General features: G+C 43.0%; 1 protein-coding gene across 2 annotated transcripts; it reads left to right on the top strand.

Annotated features, from left to right (window-relative positions):
* Positions 1 to 3,324: 3,324 nt before the first annotated feature.
* Positions 3,325 to 20,679, top strand: LOC308121921 (uncharacterized protein). 2 transcript variants are annotated; one of them, XM_080483446.1, is made up of 8 exons: positions 3,325 to 3,495; positions 4,177 to 4,838; positions 8,131 to 8,269; positions 8,455 to 8,557; positions 9,450 to 9,488; positions 9,586 to 9,627; positions 11,115 to 11,397; positions 19,407 to 20,679. In XM_080483446.1, the coding sequence occupies exons 2-8, from the start codon at positions 4,652 to 4,654 to the stop codon at positions 19,628 to 19,630; spliced, it is 1,017 nt and encodes a 338-aa protein (XP_080339572.1). In that variant the 5' UTR covers positions 3,325 to 3,495; positions 4,177 to 4,651; the 3' UTR covers positions 19,631 to 20,679. The 2 variants fall into 2 exon arrangements, with proteins under 2 accessions (XP_080339572.1, XP_080339573.1); XM_080483447.1 differs by having other exon boundaries at positions 3,404 to 3,495; positions 3,842 to 4,838.
* The last annotated feature ends 1,089 nt before the right edge of the window (positions 20,680 to 21,768 follow it).

The raw sequence follows: 21,768 nt of genomic DNA, 5'->3' as shown, positions 1-21,768 counted from the left end.
GCTCCATCCTGGAGGAAAATATACTAAACCAAGGTCTTAGCAGCCTGTTGGGTCAAGCAGTTCACATATGTACTTGAACTAGATCATTGTCTCTGCAAGTATGCCCCTCTCAAGGAAAAGGGTACACTTGGCTAATGGTTGATTGAAGGTAGACTGTACACATACAATGGAGTATTTGTGAAAAGGAAAACAAAGAAAATAACAAAAAAAAACAACAGTGAAATCTCCATTTTAGCTTTAAGCTAAGAAAAGGTGCTTCAGTCAGTCCTCATTAAGGTGTATGGTGAACTGTCTTCGGTGGTTGTTGTGTGTAGCACTTTGCTTTCCCAGGTGAATGAAATGCCTGACCAATACTTGTTTAATATGATCTCAACAAAGAATGTCGTTCTCTCTTATGTTGCCTCTTTTTTTTTTTCCTTTTTCTTCTTCTTTTTTTTTAAGAGGGTATTTTGAGTTGCTCATTTGGTTTTGATGCATTACATATAATTTATGTACATTTGACAAATTAAAAAGAGAGAAAACTTTAATTTACCCATGAGGGAAAATCTACATTCAATATGTATGTGTTCTTCATGTTTCATTTCTTGTTGGAAAAAGAAAAGACTGACCAAAATGTCTACAGTCCACTGAAAATATGTTTGATTATGATGTAGTGTTGTCTACATTGTCTGACTCTACATTTGCGATGATACTGATAACTAAAGCTTTTTTTTACAGCCTCCAAAATGCAAACTTTACAAATGAAAAGCATCTCTTATGTCTTCTTAGAGATTTTTACGTTAGTACTGTATGTGTAAAACCAGGCTGTAAAATAAAGCATTACCTTGTTCTCTAATCATTCTGACTATGCAATTTGTGATCGCCTGTATGCAACAGTTGCTCTTTTGTGAGTTGTACTGTTTAGATAACGCTGAAGGAATGAGAAGGTATTGATCATGAACCAACAGAACTGATAAGATTTCTGTGACTCCGATTTATTTTTTTTCTCCCTGACATGAGTTCCAGGCTTCACCATATTTGGTAAGACAGTCATTAACCTGTATACCGCCAAGCCAAAGGAAAAAAACAAACAAAAAAACAGCTTCCACATGTTTGAAAGTTACTGAATTATTTCATTAGGATAGTATTTTGCTTATAAGGAAGATTCAAAGAATCATTGTCTTAACTACTGGTTAAGTGTTTTTTAATAAATTGTTATATAGATTCATCAGTTCATCAGTAGGCTCACTGTTGTTTTCCATTTCTTATCTCATGGCCCTGTGTAGAAATATCTTTCTATGGCCTCTGATGGTTATTTTGTTGAATCGTCTCCTTTACCTCAACAACCTACCGGAAGAAAACCAGTATGAGTGGAAAGAAAGCAAAGGTAGTGTGTTCCAGCAGGGTCGGGGTGCAGGCACTAGACATGCCCAGCAGCATTGCTGCAGAACATTTGTATTCTTGAGGGCTGTTGTTAAGTTGACGGTCCCAGAATGGTGGCCGGGGGGGGTGATGGGGACAAAAAAATAAATAAAAAAATCGAAGACGGATGTGATAAAATGTAATGGATCCCGGCCCAGATGCAAACTCCGAGTCGATCTTTTCTCTTTATCATATACAGAGAAATGCTTGAGCATTTAGTACAAGCTTAATAAGCAGCTGTGAGTCCTCATATTTGGTTGGTCCTTCAAGGTGAAGTGTATTCAAGTACAATGTCAATCAAACCAAAAAGGTTTGTTTGAACCTGCTATTAAAATGGCATCGTTCTGTGCCTGTACGGGCTCTTTTCTCCAGCTTCCCTCTCGCACTGTAAACACACACTATTCAGGACCAGTTGGTGACAGGAGGTTGCCTCTTTGTGCTAACCCTCCGATGTTTGGCATTATGTCAAAGGGTGTATCTTTCTTTTTCTCGCTGCTATATAATCCCCTTGCACTGCTCAATATATATGAGAGGCATTCTGGTAATTCTATACAGTTCCTGAGAGCCACTGAATGAGACAAACTGCTAGCAAAGTGCAACATGGTGCTCCTCTTTTTGTTTTAAGCCGTCGCTGTATGAGTCTCCACATGACTTTTTTTTTTTTCCAGGCTTACATTTATGCAGAGCTGTGCTGCACCATAGGGTGGCAGCATGTGCTGGAAAATAATTGTCGGTGTATTGCCGCTTACATTTTATTCAACTCTAATGTAGTGGTGCTACAGTCTGAAGCAGTTGGCCACTAGCTTTTAGGGGGGTGACGTAATTGGTTGCAGGCTTCTCTGATGTGAGCCACTAGATGCTGCTCTTCACCTACAAATGACGGCCTCAGAAACAGAGGAGAGGAGCTCCAGTGGAGAAAATGTGTGACGCCTCCACAGACAAAGCCTCAACTTTTACAGAGCCTCAACACTCGGATTTAGGTTCGGTATTTTACTTCATAATATACTCAGGAATTCATGTTTCACATAGCACCGATGATTAGACAAGGAAATAGTCCTTTATGTCACAGTGTCATTGTCTGCTCACTGGCATTGACGACATTTATAGAACTTATACCAGTCAGAGACAAAGGTACCCACTGAAACAACGTTCATCCCCAAACATGCAGAACCACTTCTGTACTTGAACTAACTGCAGGGGTCTGATGCTTCTCCCGTAAAGATTTTTCTGTTTTCTCTGGCGTGATGGAGGTTGAATATTAATGCACTCCCAATGTCTTTTTCGTTTAAAGCATACCCACACTGTCATGCCACACCAACAAAAATGCACTTGACCTTTTTGTGAGAGGTTTGTATATTTTGTTCTGAGGCTAATCCAAGTTTTCTCCTGCAGCCCTGATAGTCAACTCTGTGATAGACTCATGGATAAAGCACTTGGCACTGAATGAATCCGAATATAGCCAGAGAAGTTCAGTAATGACAGAGTTTAGGAAGAAAGGGCGACACTGTTTTATGTGTTGTTTTGTTGTTGTATTTATATTTATTCCTACTTTATGCGTTGTAATATCACATTGACCAACGACAGAAATAAACATAGCAAAAGAAGCTGAACTGAATGACATCGACACAAAGTGTAGAAAACTACAGTATCTTTCAAATACATTGTCGGTCTTAAATCCTTTTTCTGATAATGAGCAATACATAGATGTAAAGTTTAGTGAAAGAGAGTTTCCTGTGTGGGAGCGGAGTTTGGAAGTTGAGAAGCTTCCACTTTTTTTTCTCTGTCCATTTTTTACAACGTATTTAATGTGTGAGGTCAACTTCCTGAACTGCGCTCTTCCTCTTTTATTAAATTAACTGTGCATGTTGGTTTTTTTTTTTTTTGGTTTTTTTTTGCGAGCTGCTGAGAGGGTTTCTGAGAAAGAGAGAAGAGAAGGGGAGAAGGAGGTAAGGAGAGGGAGGGAGCAAGACCGTGGAATGTTGTGATGTCATCAGCCTCAGTCATACACACAAAGACGAGGAGGACCCACAAGCACTCTGACTCTCTCAGCTTAGTTAGCATACTCTGCTGTGGAGCGGCTGCCTACATCCCACTGTGAGTACTTCAGCAAATTCTACCCTTCTCTTACAACTCCCTTTTGTTCCGTATCACTCACTTTCTCCGCTCACTCCCCCCCCCCCCCCCCCCCCCCCCCCCTTCTCTCCGGGGTTTCCTCCTGTGCACACTGCAACGTGTTTAGCAGACACCAATCTGTATTCCACCGGTGTGATACTTCTCTGTCTGAGACGAGCCTTCTTTCCCTCCAAGTGCTGCTTATGTGGTAGCCATTGTTTAACTACCCACTGTGATTGGAGGGGTCCATTTCAATCCCCTTGTTAGAGCAACTGGCTCGTGCTGTTCTAGGCTATGACCCCATTTCGTCTTTCTATTTTTTATCCAGCTGACAACCAGACACTGACCATGTAAAATGAAGCCGCTATCTTGTGGGAGTCTAGTGAAGAAAGAAACACGGATTCGGGGAGGGGAAGCAGTAAGATGGGCCACTGATGACAGAAACAGTCCCATTCCTTTGGAATCTCCTCCCATTCTGGGCTGCAGGCTCCCTGTCAGTGTAGGAACAGGATTTAGGCGCTTCCGTATTCATAAAGGAAGGGACATGATAAAGGACGGAAGAAGAGTGGAGAATGGGAAATTCATATTGCATTACAACATTCCCGCCTTGAAAAAGCTCACAGTAATCATACGAATGCCTTCCCTGTGTTTCTCCTTTTGTAGATTGGACCAATGATGATGTCCTAAGTCAAAGACGACTGACATGTAGGGTGGAGAAACTGGGAGCACAACACAGAAAGAAAGCCCGATTGCGTGTGTGTGTGTGTGTGTGAGTGTGTGTGTGTGTGTGTGTGTGTGAGTGTGTGTGTGTGTGTGTGTGTGTGAGCGAATGTGTGTGTGTGCTTGTGTATGTGAGTGTGTGTGTGAGTGAGCGAGTGTATGCATGTGTGAGATTGTACAGTACGTACAAAAGAGCAAGCACAATCAATTATTGAAGAGTTTATGTGGGAAATCTGGAGTGACTTCATGACAAATAAGCTCACTAAGTTTTTACCGAACAACATGAGACTATAAACCATCAAACCTCTACTGTCCACTGCTAAGAAGCTGCTGGCCAAAGGACAGCGCCTCCTCCATCTGACTGACAGCTCAGCTTGGCCCGGGTGGTACCAAGTGAACCCACCATTCAGCCGCCAACATGCTGCAGCAGATTCTAAAGGAAATGTACATCGACCCCGATGTGCTCAACGCCCTCAATGACGACCAGAAAAAGACTCTGTTTCTGAAAATGCGCCAGGAGCAGGTGCGGCGCTGGAAAGAGCGGGAGGAGAAACTTGAGAAAGAAGAGAGGAGCAATGAGTCAAAGCGGCCAAAGCCCAGAAAAGGTAACCGTACTGACCCATCACTACCTCCTCCACTCTTCTAACTGGTCTCCTTCCTGTTTATCCAGAGCTACAGGGTGCAGCTTCAAGTTTTTCAAGCATACTGCGCCTCACACTTTGAACAAAGCTTCTGACAGAAACCCATCTGTTGTCCTTTAAAAGGCTGCGTTCGGCTCCCTTTTAGTCTTAATGTGTGCATAGTGTCATGTGAATTACCTGATTGAGCACTCTAAAGCTTGACAAGCTGACTGCTGAAGCATGTGAACATTGCCTGTGACAGACGCCCTGAGCTGCCGGATTTGCTTTCATTGGTGTAGCTCATGTTCCCCCCTTCATCTCAGCAGCTGTTTGCCAACGCAAGCACGGAGCATTTATACATGAAGTCGAATTTATGTCTCAAGTCCCAAACAAATACAGCTGACAGAAGCTGCTCAATGAAGTAAAGTCAACAACTCGCCACTCACAGATGTTGTTAACGTTCACCAAAGCCGGGTAAATTAGACGTCAGGGTAAAATTACTCTCAGCCTATAGCGAGCACTTTATGCAGGACATATATCACTAGTGAATTTTAATTATGATATCTTAATACATTGCTGTGAATATTGTTGACACACATGTTTCGTTTTCAGGCTCATTTTAGTCCGAGTCACACATGTAATGTGAGCCTTGAAGCAACACGGGATTACCGTCACTGAGTCACAGATTTCACTGAAGTCTGAAAGTCGTATTGAGTGAAAAAAGCAGAACACGGCAGACAAAAACTTTGCTCAGACAGATCAACATGCAAATGGCAGGAAAACTATGCAAGCATTGTGAAAGGTAAATTTGTTCACCACAACGCTGGCTTCTGCTTGAAAGCAACAATTGGGGTTAGCAGTATTCGTGGCGCTATCAAGCCCAACAACAGAACCAGAAACCCAGGAAGTCACAAGTCTGTCACAAAACTGGTTTGACGCCTGCTGCAGAATCTTGCTTGTCTGCATTTCCTCTTGCATGTGTATATTCGTAAGAAGGCCTAAAAGGTTTTGTGTAATGACTCTGGTATAATCTATTTGTCCGTTTTTTTTTTAATAATTTTTTTGCTTTTCGTGACGAAGTGCTCTGAGGCAGCAAAGCAAACGGCAGAGAAAGACTAGAAAGATCAGACAGTTGGTAAAATCTCCCACACATCCCGATATGACTGAAAACCAATTAACGGCACACTGCAGCTGGTGCATTAACTCTGACTGACATGGTAATGTGATCTGTCTCGTCTTGGCTGATCACAAAGCACTTACTATTAACCAGGGAGCAGAGTGGGAGAACAGCACTCTTTCATTTCTTTCTCTTAATGACCAGTGCAGCTGTCCTGAGGAGACTACAGCCAGAGATCACATGGTCACAACACTTCTCAGCACAGGCTCATGTTTAGTTTTTTTGTTTTTTTGTTTAGTACAGGGGAAATGGTGGATAGTTCGTGTTTTCGTTTAAAAATAGGAAGTGAGTCAAGACTCAATCCTTCAAACAATTAGCATGGAGAGTAACAGGAAGCTCGCAGGAAATGTATGTGTTTGGCAAACAAAGAGAGACTTTGATTGTATCTAGATTGCCTCATGGGAGAGCCCCCATACTAGGTTTGTTTTCACCGTACATAGAATAAAGTCAGGGACAAACTCAGCTGTGCTTAAGAGCTCATATTCAGCTTTTAACTTTTCTGATCATGTGCTTTTCCTGTGGTTGACCCGACTTTGTGGTATTCAGTGTTTATGCGCCGGTTGTGACAACACACTGGTGTGTGTGTGCAGCGGTGTTTATGTTATCCTGTAAGCACACTGGTGACTTTCAGAAGGAGCACTTCAGTCTGAAAGTCTCGCCGTGTTTCAAGCACATTTCTCAAAGATAACTTCATCACTTTGAGAGGAAGCCGCACCACAGCTGGGTAATGGTGGAACACTTAACGTGCAGTGCTCCTAAACTCAGCTGACAGCAGTTTTCTCATGTGCACCTGACAGCGGAGTTGTGCTTTCAGCTGTCACGTTGGGTTGCGGACTTGTTTACCCAGGTATGTTCAGGCTGGTGTGTTTTTGTCATCATCATGGTATGCCCTGTTGGAATGTGATTCACAGGGCAGGCTGGTGAAACCAGTTCACCATGAAAGTATGCAATCCTGTTTTTGACCAACGACACATCTTCCTCGGCCTGCGTCAGTTATCTCTATAACTCCTCCGTGCTCTCACAGAGTCACACGGCAGTAACGTATGTTTGTATAGGTATGAGTGAACATACTTTTGAGCTCATAAACTCGTGAGAACTCTGTGTCCTTGCAAAAAAAAAAAAAAACTAATGTATTGGTATTTCAGGAATAGGGACTGTGAGATGCTCGCTTTTCATAAATAGGTACGCTTTATTTTTTTTTTTAAACTTCCTATTTTTTTCAGCATCGGTCTCCTTTTTTATGTATTATATGTTAGAAAACACCAGCTGTGTAGACTGGAAGTGAACGTTACCTAATCTTCGCAGACCACACACCAATTTAAATGACATATGATCACCACTAACATATGATTATCTCATTATCTCAAGTTGTCCACAGAGTATTTGAAAATGATTACTTGAATATAATAAGGTTACAGCTCCTGGGCCTAAAAAGAAACTGACCAAACGTCCTGTAAATTATTCAGTTTCACTTTTGTCTAGCTTTTCTTTGAAGGGTAGAAATTGTGTATAATTCACAAACACCCTATTAATTCACGATATATTGTGTCATATTATGTTTGGTTTTTTTATTATTATCTTAGCATCTCTCCATCTTGGAAATCATTGATACAATCAATCCCAGCTGACGATGGGTAAAGTTATAGTTCAAACAGAGCAGGTCATCAGTCCATCACAGGGCAAAAATGGAGAGAAAGACAAGTCTAAACACACACATTCATACCTACAGCCCATCTAGAGTCGCCTAATGCTTGAAGGAATTTTATGTGGAAGCAAACTTATTTGGAGTATCATTTAGGTTTTTTTTTTTTTTTGCATGTTTCCACATGGAGAATGTGCAAACTACACACAATCAAAATCCTCCTGACCAAATCTGGATTAAAATTTCATTATAAGAGGACATTGCTAATGACTACTCTTTCTAAATGTGTATTATCGGTGCAAAGAAATGATCATCACTGATGTGTGTGTGTGTGTGTGTGTGTGTGTGTGTGTGTGTGTGTGTGTGTGTGTGTGTGTGTGTGTGTGTGTGTGTGTGTGTGTGTGTGTGTGTGTGTGTGTGTGTGTGTGTGTGTGTGTGTGTGTGCACGTTTCAAACAGCCAACAGTAAGAGTGTGACCTGGATGCCCGGCCGGGATGGCGATGTGGCGGTCATCACGATCGGGGAGGTGGACGAGCTCGCCTCTAAGTTCATCTGCTCGGGAGAAAAGAAGTCACCAAATCCTCAGAACAACACCCAGTAATAGACTTTTAAATTATAAAATGTTTTAATTCGTAGTGGTCGACACGATACATACAGAATAATCTATTGTGTTTTGGCCTTCTGTTTAATAACAGTAATTCAGTAAGTGGGTTAGTTGTTTTATCATCTTTATAAGGCAAGAGAACAATGAAAGCATTTATCTATCTGTTTGTGTTTTACAGCCATAAAACTATCTTGAAAAGCAGAAAAAATACGGAACCTGACAGAAGAGAAAGAGAGAACCTTCCTCCTAAAACACAACTTGGAGTCTCGCTGAATTTAAAGGTGGGTAACAGTTTGTGGCCTTCAGAAAACTCCTCTTTTTCACATGATATCTCACTTTTATCTCACGTCTTATGACCTTTTTGTTTTTATCTTTCCATCAAACTAACTATGTTCACAAAAAAAGGTGCAAAACAATGGAGACTAAAAATCACGGACCAACTTATCTATAAAGTTCACCTCCAGCTTGGCCATTGGAAGATTTCCATCTCAAATTCAATTCTTCCATCACTTCATTTTCTTCTCTCTCATCTGCAGAACGGTTGGAGAAAACTATCAATTAGGCTTTGGAGCATAGCTGGTGAAAATCAATGTCCCCATTAAAGAACTGTACTCCGGTTATTTTTGCCGTCTATTTCGTATCAAAATGAGCTTTCGGTTAGGATGATTACTGGGCTAGTGATATTTTAGGGTGTGTGCATGTGTGTGTGCAGTGTGTTGGTTGTGCTGTGCAGTGGGTGAGTGTGTGGGGGGTTGGCGGGGGGGTCTCTGCCGCCTTTCACGCTATCGCAAAACGAGATTTGCTGTGTTGTCATGGCAACATTGAACACACTGAGCCAGAGTGAGCCAGGGCGGATGGACTCATCTGGCCTGACCACGGTGCTTCTCTGAGCTAAAGCTGCGTGCTGCTCACTCAGTGGAAACGCGAGCATCGGCGCTTTCTCCTGCAGCCACTTTTATCCAAGTCACTGTGCAGACACGTTCTGAAAAACTCATCAAATTAGTGATTTTATAGGATCTAATATTCTATTCTCTTTCACCCAACACTGTCACCCGTGGTTGTTAGTCTGTACTCTATTTGAGAACTGCACTGACTCAAAGAAGTGGCCCAAAGTTGAGGAGGGTGACGTGTAGCCTCAAGTATAAACTAACATGGCAATGTCTCTCCACACAGGGCAAATGTGAGGAGACGACTACTTCACTCCCTCTGCCGGTGAGTCAAAGCAACTGCCTGCTGTGTTTAGAGCTCTCTGCTCTCAGGCTGCATCACGGCCTGAAACGCTCATGTAATGTCTTGGTTAAACCCACAGGTGTCAGTGAGCGAACATTCACCAGCTACAGAGGCACAAAAGGTATTTATGAATTAAAGGAACTGCATTTTTTTTTCCTTGTGTTTTTTTTTTTTTTTTTTTTTTTTCAATCCACTCTGAACTTTTAGAATATTTTCCTGCGCTTACAATACAACCCATGTGGTTTATGAGCACGGGGAGGCTTATGTTCAAGCATTGTGTGTTCTTAAAGAATCCGCTTTCCGCCAAGGTATGATTAGAAATACACCGAGCTGCAGTTATTTTAGGAGAAGACTTTAGAATGTCCTTCTTTGTGTCTTCATGAGGCAACCCCCCCCTTGCATCTAACAGGAAATGGTGGTTAGGGCCAGCTGTCCCCTCACTCCCAGCCTCTCCGCAGATCATCTTTCTCCCAGCATTCTCCCTCCCTGTGTGCTTCGGCTTGTCTGAGCTGCCGCACCCCTCACAGCTCTCTCCGGGGAACAGCTGAACTGAACTGTCCTCCCACTGGCTCCATCATCGCTCCAGCCCTGCGCTGTTTGGGGAGTGTGTTCTCTGTCCCCCCCTTGTTTTCTGTGTTTATATGCATGTGTGTGTGTGTGTGTGTGTGTGTGTGTGTGTGTGTGTGTGTGTGTGTGTGTGTGTGTGTGTGTGTGTGTGTGTGTGTGTGTGTGTGTGTGTGTGTGTGTGTGTGTGTGTGTGTGTGTGTGCAGGTGACACGCTTCATGAGAACAGCTGAATCACAGAGGCAAGGAAGGATTTCTGGACTGCCCTAGAACAGATGGTTGATGAACTTGATCAGGGAATTAAAACGCCAGAGATAGAGAATGCGTCAGTCGCAGATGGATGGGATTGTGGGATAGTCTCCGGAGGTTTGGGCGCGTGAGCTCTCCTCTCTTCTCAGTTTTTTTCCCCTTCTCTTTGCCACAGACAGAAATGTCTCTCCCTCACTTCTTACATCGACTCCAGACTCTCCGTATTACAGGCCCCAACACATCCACGTCCCACCCATGCTGATGTGGCAGAGCACGTCCACACCTTGGGAGGTTTGGCCATTGTGACAGCCAAGAATTCACAGCATAAGCCTCCCTCTATAAGACTCATTATTTTGTTGAATGTCTTGTTTGTAAACGCAATTATTTGTTCCTGGAAACAGCGAGGGAGCCGGTTTGGTGCTGTGGCAGAGGCTGCTGCTCAGTCTGCTACAGGTTCACGCCAGTTGATTTAGAAAGGGAGCAAGTCATCCTGAGAGAGGAGGAGAGTGGGAGATTGTTGATTAGAAAGGCGTAAGATTGGGAAGGAAGATTAGCGAGGCAGCCTGATTTTCAAGTCACCTTATAATTTTCTCCCGGCGCATCCTTAAAGTCTTAATCAGTGGTCATAGTTCTGCGTGTTTCATTATGGCACAGTGTTGTCATTGGAGAACTGTAATTTTGTGAATCATTTATCTAATGATTTAATCAAACATGACAGTAATTCCACTGTATGTGAATTAGCTGTCAACACTGATCGCACTCCTCTGTCCTCCGTTGTCACTCTTCACTCTGCAGACTGAGTCGAAGTCAGCCAGCGCAACTGAGGAGAAGTCACTTCCTCAGCCCTCCATCTGCTCCAGGCCTCCCATGAGAACGAGCCCTGTCAACGTGAGACCAGCTTCTGCAAATGTGGAACCGGGCTATATCAACACGAGACCCGGCCTCACAAATCTGAGACTGGCAGCCACCTCTTCCCCCAGCAGCGCTGTCAAAACAGACTCTGGGGTGACGTCACCCACCAAAGGTGGCCCGCACTCTCAAGAACCTCCGAAGGCCCAGGGATCACAGGGCAGCAAGAGTGAGTGAGCGTGATTTCAAAAAGGCTTTGTTTCAACATGTTGTTTTAAGTCCTCTATTTGACTGGCTTATTGTCCAGGGTGAGTATCGCCTCTCACTCCTTGTCATCTTGGAGAGTCTCCAGACCTTGTGTGACCCTTGAAATGACTAGTGCTTCGAGCTAATGTAAAAATTCTCTCCTGTGTCCATTCAATGGACCATTGTCTTACAGTGGCACTTTTTTTTTAATTTACGGGCTAACTATGATAAACACACAAGCAGCAAAAGAAATGAAGCCGGTTGCCTCTGTGGATAGACAAAACAAACAGACATCCATGAAGCTGAGATAGCCCGTGCTCTTGTACTCTAACTTGGCGGTGTCAAACATACCACGAGCCCGCTACAGGGTTGACTCCGGACTGTGCAATTCCGGAAAACGTAATGTTTATTTTAACAAATAAAGAACCTGTTTTAGGGTAGATCCTAGAGTAGCAGAGATAACACAATACTGTGAACTGAGCCGAGAGTGATGTTGCAGTGAAAGCTAAAGACTGCTGGTGATGTAGAATTACCATCATGCTTGCTCAGAGTGGTGACAGGCCTTTGCCAACATTAGTCTGAAAAGAAGCACCGTGGCAGGTGGGATTTCAGCAGGTTTAGTCAGCAGAGAGTCATTTGTTGCAATTTTGTCCCAAAAATGTTTAAAAAAAGCAGATTTTTTATTTATTTTTTGTCATGTCACTAAATTTAGCAAAAGGTAGAAATACATGCAAAAGGCATAATGACTTAACCGGTAGAAATATAATTGATGTAGGTAGAGTAAATGTGGGTGTATGACACCACCCCGCCGCCACCGCCACTCTAACTCATGTTATATTGCACTGCACGGATGTTGCCTCCTGAACAAAAACCCACTACTGTTCTCAACAAAAATGAGTCCACGATATTCCACCAAGCTGGGACGACAATCACCAGCAGTCGCAGGGCCAACAAGACAATCTTTAACCGCTGCTTCCTCTCGAAGAATAATAATAGTTCTGGAGAGCTGTGGAGAACCAGTCTGAACAAAGTTCACACTAGATGAGTTTCTCAGTGCTGTGGCAAGGGAGAAGGATTTATTTCCCCCAAACCCAATGTGGTCGCCAAATAGTGGCTCAGCTCCGAGGAATCTTTATAGACTGGCAGCGTAAAAGAGGCCTGCCTAGAGGGGGAAAAAGCTTATGTGACTGGGATTTGTCCCTTGGTACCACATCACTCAGGCACACCTGCTGGTTTGGTCGCTTCTTTTATTGTCTTTCAGAAGTGGTACCAGTGAAATTGGGGATATAAGCATTACAGACCACTTTAGGTTGTTTAATTCAATTGAATAGTCATAGACAAGCAGAGCCGTTGCTATTCAGAGAGCGAAAATAAGTTCTGATATGTTTTCAGAGCATTTCAGTTTAAATCCACCAAACATCATAATGATCACTTTAGCAGAAATACAACTTTTTAGCATTTTTACTTATTACTGAGATAATTGATATTAAGCAGCATTTCAAAAAATAAATATATTCTCCTGTGATGTTAATTAATCTCGTGTTGTAGTTAAATAGACTCGCGACCTGACCAAGCTGTACAATGCCTTCATCCATAGTCAGCTGGGATCGTCGACAACAGGATAGAAAATTGATGGATGTAGTTCGGCTTCAGAAACTAGGTAACACACTGGTAGGAGGAGGAGCAATACTAGAGAGCAAGTGCCCCCATTATAAACACAATTAATTCAATTAATTTCACCCAAGCAAGTGGATTATTTGTTTGTTGTCACCCTGTCAGTGTCCATTATCCAGTTTGCACCTTCAACTCTGCCTGTATTGTATGTAATAGGTAATTTTTTTTATATGAAAGAGGAATTCCTGTTCCTTAATCTGTCAAAAGCTTACTCACCATACAGTCAAAGATTTACATGCAAAAGGGTAGTGTGGGGGTGAATGTAGCACCATCCAGTGGAAACCATTGATACTGTAGAAAGAAAAGAAAAACATCTAGCTGGATAGAAAATCTCATCTCAATAAGGTCCCTCTGCTGGAAAAAAGCTCAACCTACAACACATTCTCATAGTAAACATGCTGCAACAGTTCCTTGAGGTTACATTGCTCTGGGAAAAACATTTTCTTGCAAGAAAACAACAAAGAACCCCACATTCAAAGTAAGACAATTCAATATTTTCTCATGTTTCTCAAACTGATCATTGTACTAGGCTGTGTGGAACCAGGCAACATTTCATTTAGAATAAATAGCATTAGGAAATGTCAGAAATATCCCAATTTTACAAAATATATCAGGTTCTCCAGAAAGTGTCCTGGGGAAAAAAAAAAAAAAAAAAAAAAAAACGTAAAAGCAATCGTTCTGTATAATAACACTGACAGATACTTCCTCAAGGTTGCGCCAGTGTAGTTTTTGCCTGCGTGTTTTTACCCCTGACAACTGAATTTCAAAAGAAGACCCCAAAGCTGTGATGATGGGGTTGGTTTTTTTTTTCCAAAATGTCTTGTGATTGGTTCATCTTGAAAAATTTCTGGTAGAGCTGCAGAATTTCTCAGAAAGCCAGACACAGGAGCGCTCGCACGCTTGTATTAATGTCATCAAGAGACCAAAAAAATTGTGGAAATATTTGTGAAATGCTGTTTACAGATACCGACTGAACTGCAGTGGTCTGAACACAGTATATTATCATCAAAAAACTGTTTGAGAGAAAATTTTCGCTTTAGTAACATCAAGTGAGAAATCTGTTTGTGGAGGCATGTGCAGCGAGCTCAAAGCATTTAAGGTGATTTATCAGTTGGAACAGGAACAGTTTCACAGAACACGAATGAGTAAAATCTGGATGCGGAGAAGAAAACAAATCTACAATTTCAACAAATTGTGTGTGCGTGTGCGTGTGCGTGTGCGTGTGCGTGTGTGTGTGTGTGTGTGTGTGTGTGTGTGTGTGTGTGTGTGTGTGTGTGTGTGTGTGTGTGTGTGTGTGTGTCTGCGCCCACATTAGTTTAGTGGCTGGATATTAGATCATTGGGCATTGCCAGGGCAGAGAATAACAGATGAACGTAGGGAAGAGGAAAGAAAGAGAAAGGCAAAAGAACAGCTGGTGTGGTGGGAGTTGAGGTGGGTTGAGCAAGGTGGTGAATAAATGTGTCCTGATTTGGGACAAAAATCCTGACAAAGTGTCTGTCCTTGACAATGGCAGGAAGCCTGTTCCGAGGGGAGGAGGAGGCCAGCTAGGATAAGGCTTATGGCTCAGCTGTTTTCTTTTGAACGTGGGTAATGACAAAGATTGGTGCGTCCTGTGAGTCGGCCCTGAGGCCCACGCAAAACGCTTGGAGGAAAATAACTTAATAACCTGCTTTAGTTGCGTCCATTTGTTTTTACAATTATCCTCCAGAGCCAGACTGAAATTGTTCTGAAAATCCTAAATCAATGCTGGAGAAGTCAAGCATAGGTGCTGTGGCGATTATTGAACGAAAGAGGTCTGAAAAATTATTTATTTATATGTATGTGTGTGTGTACATATATATATATATATATATATATATATATATATATATATATATATATATATATATGCTTTAAGTTTGCACTCCATCACTGAAGATTTCTCAGTGCACCTGACAAAGTTCATGTCAGGTAACGGCATACATATATTGCAGTGACCCTATAATGTTCTGCACGTTCTTTGTTATTAATTAAAACAAAACAGTGAATGTGCCCACACTGGTGGAAATAGCGTATTTGGACAAAGGGTTAGAGGGCAGGGATTTTTTGGGGAGGGGGGAGGGAGCTGGAGAACGTGCTGGGAGTTAGTGGCTGGCCAGCCTCGTTGTTTTGCTCCAGTGTGTTTACGGCCGGCACGGCCATTTGTTTACTCGTCTTTGCAGTGCGTCCTCACGGATGCTACAATACCAACGCCGCATCAGACAACAAAGCACGGCGTGGAAGGCTTCTAAGAACAGCGACATGCTAACGGATATGAGAATGAAACAGATGAGTGTGCCTCTTGGCCCGGTGGACTGAAGCTTTTAGTCTAAAAAAAAACCTGTCTGATAGAAGTGTGGCGAAGAACACTACTGTGTGTGAAATGGGCAGCAAAGAATTTGCGTATCACCGAAGCCATTCAAGTATTTGGTTCCCTTACCGTTGACATTAAAAGCTCAAGAAACTACCAACATGTCAACATGATTTTGTTGGGTAAACATATGTAATCCTATTGACTCTCACCCAAAAGGATAAATTGAAAAAAAAAAAAATGTTGCATCACATACTAAGTTGTGATTATTTGCTGCAATATACTGGACAGTGAGTGTGGTCACGTCAGACAAGAAATTCGCAATCGCGACAATATCTTTGATTGGGACTTCAAATCTGTGATCTCAGAAAGTGAGACTGGTTCAGAGCTGTCGTTACTGTCATGTGACTGTGTGACGTCTGGTGAAAGCTACAAACAACCAACAGAAATGTAGCAGAAAATGCTCCAACCACAGCGACCCCAGTGCTCAACCAACACAATAGTCTGCATATTCCCACGGAGATAAAATGCAGGATCATGACCACATTCCCAACTATTTCCATGTCAACTTTTTTCTTTGTACATAAATCCTATTAGAACAACGGCTCCGTTGTCTGTTAGTTATATTTGTTTTCCAAAGCCAATAGAAGCCTACATAGATGATGTACACTCAACTGCTGCAATACATGAGTTTATGAAATCCACGTTACACAGTGTAAAACCTAATGAATGTATAAGACTGCTAAAAGTATTCTGCAGCAGCATTATGAGTATGTTGATATTGTCAAACTGTGTCACTTGAGCATAATCGATATTTGTAATGAAGTAAAAAGACTATTAAAGAAAAATCTTAAAAAAAAAAAAAGAATAATTATAAATGACATTGAGAAGAACAATACATTTTGTTTCTAATGTGGCTGCTCAGTAACTAGTGTTTAGTGCTCTTACCTCACAGCAAGAACGTTGAGAGGCCTTTGTGTGTTGAGCTTACATGTTCTTCCCGTGTTTGCATGGGTTTGCTGCCACAGTCAAAAGATATGCATGTGAGGTTAGGCGATGACTAAATTGCCCATAGGTCTGCCTATATCACTGCAGTGTAGGAGATGGTTGTTTCTAACCAAGTGAGCAGTCAAAGACCTAAATTTCAAATTGTGACTGTGGAAATTTGCCTTTAGCGGGAAACAAACGTCTGTGTCCTATAACTTGGATGCTGTGTTGAAGTTGTGCGTCACCTGCGTAAAATGGAAAGTGAAAGCTGCATGATAGGTAATAAGACAGGGTTAAGGAGTCGGTGTACGACTTAGTGGTAAACCTTACGATCTTTATTATGGAAGTGTGTGGATGGGCCATAGTCGAAAATGGATGCGTGAGTGCATCTTCAGTAGTTTGCAGTATGTTGATATGTGTGTGCGTGTTTGGAAGCCCCTATTACCCGTCCGTCGGCTTCCCTCTCCTCTCTCTTCACCTTCAGAGGGAAGGACACGCATTCCAGCGCTGCTTCCCGACTCTAGCCCAGGGCGACGCTCAGCCAGAGCTGATAAGTGACAGGGGCCCCAGCCCCCACACAGGAGCCCGCCCCCGCGCTTTCACACAAAAACACACATACGGACACGCACACACATTCATACACACACACACACACACACACACACACACACACACACACACACACACACACACACACACACACACACACACACACACACACACACACACACACACACACACACACACACACACCTACACCTCTACTCCTCCCTGCCCTTCAGTCCACAGACGTGCTGCTTGGGAATTCTGCCCTCTGCCCTATTTCTGCACCCCACCTTTCCACCCAAGACCCCCACCCCACCCCCTCCCATCCAGCCCCTCCTCTTTTTCTGCGAGAGACGTGGAGGTCTTTAAAGAGATAGATTGGTCTTTAATTTTTGTGCTGGCCTGCTCATTGACACTGCTCCACGCCCCCTCTTCTTTGTCCTCCCTGTACATTTACGAGCCGGACTGATGTGTGTTGAGTGGCATCCGAAGGCTCGAATGGAAGATTAATCAATCTTGAAGAGTGATTTAGTGCAGTGGCACTCTTCATTTTAATAGATGTTTTTGCAGGTAACCTTAAGGGCTGCTTCTGCGGATAAAGCTAAAGTTTCTGAGAGATGTTGCAGACAGCCAGGCAGTTTAAGCATTTTTGTTTTCAGGTGTTCCAAGACAGGTTACTTGTCATGTTACCTGTGAGGAGAACACACACACGCAAATATATATATATATATATATAAGGTCCATATCACCGAAACTACCAATCCTCCCTATCCTCTTTCTATCTCTCGGTCTCTATTAAGCATTCCACTCAGACCTGCACCAAGGCTCTGAGCTCAAAAAACTCTCTGACCCTGAGTGTGTATGTGGCGGTGTCGGCGTGTGTGTGTGTGTGTGTGTGTGTGTGTGTGTGTGTGTGTGTGTGTGTGTGTGTGTGTGTGTGTGTGTGTGTGTGTGTGTGTGTGTGTGTGTGTGTGTGTGTGTGTGTGTGTGTGTGTGTGTGTGTGTGTGTGTGTGTGTGTGTGTGTGTTTGATGCGTGCCTGAATGTGTGTCAGCCTCAATTGCTGGAGCCTATCCAAGGTTTCCGTGGTGACCACACAACACAACGAGACAATCAGAGGCAAGCCCACGCAGCGCGGCGAGAGGACATTAACACAGGAACCGCGGGTCAGGGGGCAGAGGAAGGCAGGGCAAGACAGGGGGAGAGGAAGATGAAGAGGAAGGTAGAGGGAGGTGTTGAAGCCACAGGGAGAGGGGCGAGAGAGAGAGTGAGGACAGAAAGGGGAGTAAACAACAATAAACAATAACACAACCTTAAAGGCTACTTTAGGTCTCTTCCTTTCATGCCTGCAAGACATCAAGCGCTTTAAAGGTTTCCCGGCCCCAGGAGTGCTTATGTGGTTTTGGCTGTACTCCACCTCTGGGTTTGTGTATGTGTATGTGTATGTGTATGTGTGTGCGTGTGCGTGTGCGTGTGCGCACGCATGCGGTGCTAGGGTGTTAGTCAGAGAGGACTGCATGCGTGACTGAATCCATGAGCAGGGAGAGCCGTGTGAAGGTGTGTGTTTGTGTTTATGTGCGTGAGAGCATGCACGTACCTGAACGTAACATGAGAACGTGCATGTCCTTTGAGTTTCAACTATTTAAAAGTGTGCGCCTTGCCTGTTTTCACTTGATTTTGTGCAGCCTATGTGAGTGTCTGTGTCTCTCTGTGTGTGTGTGTGTGTGTGTGTGTGTGTGTGTGTGTGTGTGTGTGTGTAGTTGTGCACGCGGGTGCTCTCACATATCTCTGTCCCCCGGGGATGACGCTAAAAATATGTGGCTCCTCAAGCCTTCTGGTGTCTGAGCAGCGTCTGTCTGCTCTCCATTGCCGTCCCTGTGGCCCACCCTCCCCTTCGTTACTCCTGTTCCCTCCATTCCTCCCTCAATTACACCCTCTTCCAAACACAGTACCTCAACAAGCCTACACACACACACACACACACACACACACACACACACGCGCGCGCTCACACACACAAACTACACCCAGCTGTGTCCCTACAACACTTCTACTGAGGATGACCTCTGTTCAGCCAGAGTGGGATGAAGGGAGGGGAATAAAAAGGAGGAAAAAAAAAAAAAAAGAAGTAGAAAATAGCAAAGACAGATCTAGACATAGCATTTAGAGGAAGGAAATAGCCAAATGGAGTGGGGAAAACAGTGTTGCTTCAACAAATTTGTCAATTTGGGAATCAATTCAACAATTCATGCTCCACAGATGTTGCGCTGTGCTAAAATAAAAACAGTAACCAGTCTGAGTCGCTTCATCAGTTTAACCCAGTGCAACACTAATTACTAAAAAATATCACTGATGTATTTTGCAATGTTAGATTTTTGCTTTCTTACATAGTTGTTAGCCAATTTTCAAATAGTTTTATATATATTATTCAATATATCATTATGATGTGATTTTCAGATGCTGCTGCATCGGAAACATTTCGGAAGGCTCCCTCGGAGGAGGCCGCGACATCAGGGAATCCACAGATCTGCGCGGGGCGTGGTCGGGTGGCTCAGCTGATGAAAACCTTCAGCGCCGAAACCACTACATCCGCAGCACAGACGCCTTCTCGTGGCGTCAAGCCACCTCTTCCCAACAAGCCCAGCCACTTGCGTGTCACGACCACGCCTACCGTCAGGTAATCCCCGCACGCCGCTGGACGGTCACTCACCCAACACCGTGTGTTCCTGCGATTCAAATGAAGGCCCCACGGGACAGGCACAGCGTGCGGAGAGTCAGTCGGTATGTTCATGGACGGAGAGCTCCAAAAGTGGCTCAGAAATGGTAATTGTTGCTATCACTCCCGAAGCACAGTGATGGAAATGCTTGAATGTAGTAGTTTAGTTTTATTTTTGGTTGCTGTATTACTGTAAACACTCGTTGGGAAAGAAACTCCAAAGCAGCGCATTGCATTTAGTATCCTGTTAGTGTGATCAGCAGTTTTTCTACCTTTTGCCAGAAAATTGCTGACTATCACATGAATGAGTGTTGCTCATGCTTTCCACTCTGTCGAACGTGGAAAATACACCCGTTATTGTAATGCACACACAGTTTGTAGTCCAACACACAAAGCCTGGGCACACAGTATTTACTCACCAATTATAGACTTTTTTTTTGTTTTTCCTCTCTTATGAGGCAGTTTACATGAGCGGAATTTCACACGCGTGTGGCTTTGTGTGCTTTCACCTCCTGATTTCTGGATTGTTGAACGCGAGGAGCACAGACAGGCATAATGGGGTGAAAGAAGGTACAGTAGGGTCCTCCTTCATCTTGCTGTTTCCTTCCAGGGAATAGTGTAGGGTTGTTTATTTGTCACAATGCAATGTATGTCTTCCTCTGCCACCTGGCATGAGTCTCGCTGCGACCTGTTGTGTGGACCAATGACAGTGCCAAATGCACTCATCTGTCACTCCCAGTGGATCAAATCCTGGCAAGTTAGACAGTCGCTGCCAAATAACTCAACTCTGTGTTACCGTTCTTTATTTTTTTTTCTCTGCTTTTTTTCTTGTTTTTAGATGTGTGGTTTTGAGTTGTTATTTTTGTTGTTGTTTTTGCATTTTCTATACCGAGTTTGACATCTTGTAATGGGATATTTGAAGAAATTCTCACTTCTAAAATGAGATAAAACTTTGTCCTTGACATCAAGGTTGTATGGTGCAATCAAAGAAACAATAAAGGTTTGTCACTTGTATTCCTTGTATTTTCTTTAAAGTCCACATTTCTTGTGTATTTTCTCAAATGTTTATTGTTCTCACACTCTCTTTGTTCGTATGTTTCATTATCCCCTATTAACATCATGGAAAAAATTATAGTCTTTTCAACTGCTAGACCTTTCAAAGACATGTAGTTTTCCGCCAGTTTATTTAGAATATACAGTAATGCATTTTTTAAATGTCTAGCCTCAGCAAATATCCTGCGTGCCTCACCACGGTGGGTGTAAAATTCTACTTTTAATTTTGAGCACTGCTAGAGCATTGCACTTCCACACTTGGTATAACTGCACTCAGACATTTTTTTTGCTTAATTTTGAGTAACGCACTCCAAGACTGCAAATGAAATCCTTGCCGATGCTAAAATTGAGGCATATTTTTACATTTGGACGTGTAATTTCCATTGCAGATTGCAGTTACCTTGGCTAATGTTTGGCAGCTGGTTAATTTGTTTAAAGAAAATCTCCACTGTTACAAATCAGCTCACCAGCGTGAATAAAATGAACATTCCTAACATTTTTATTAGTTATTGCACCACTCAATGATTAATGATGAAGTGAGAAATGCCCTCTGTTGCTTTACAGTGGCGTCATTAACACAATTCAGACAGAAAGTGGTCATCTTTGCCAGTCTTTTGTACAACACAATAAAGTCCATTTTATAAAATCTGGCAGTTGGCGTCAAAACGAAGGCAGCGTCTGTGTGATCTGTGCTGCAGGATTTGAGACGGGAAGCGAGATAGTATGGTAGTCATAGGTAAGATCTTGTGTCAATTAGTTTTAAAGACAACGAAATTTAGTATATGCAGTTAGTTTTTTTTCCCCAAAGATAAGATGCGAGGCAACAAGAAAATGCACACAAATGCACATGTATACAGGGATGTGCAGAAAGACACGGAGCATGGTGACACTTCACTGAACTACAATGGCAACAGTAGATCTGTAATGCAATACAGTGATAGAGTATAATAGGGTGCCGAAGTGGCTGCATTCTCCACAGGGGACACTATGTAAGTGAATGTGTAATTCATTTTATGTTTTCCACACTGTATGTTCTGGAGCTGTTGTTGC

Source organism: Lipophrys pholis, assembly GCF_963383615.2.
Source record: "Lipophrys pholis genome assembly, chromosome: 16".
NCBI classification, from domain to species: Eukaryota; Metazoa; Chordata; class Actinopteri; order Blenniiformes; family Blenniidae; genus Lipophrys; species Lipophrys pholis.
This window is presented reverse-complemented; position numbering and strand designations above follow the sequence as displayed.

Bases quoted from the DNA above. Each gene is read 5' to 3' on its own strand.
- LOC308121921 (XM_080483446.1), top strand. From the start codon at position 4,652: ATGCTGCAGCAGATTCTAAAGGAAATGTACATCGACCCCGATGTGCTC. The intron at 8,558-9,449 runs GTGGGTAACAGT...CTCTCCACACAG, and splicing joins GAGTCTCGCTGAATTTAAAG to GGCAAATGTGAGGAGACGAC. The intron at 9,628-11,114 runs GTATTTATGAAT...TTCACTCTGCAG, and splicing joins CAGCTACAGAGGCACAAAAG to ACTGAGTCGAAGTCAGCCAG.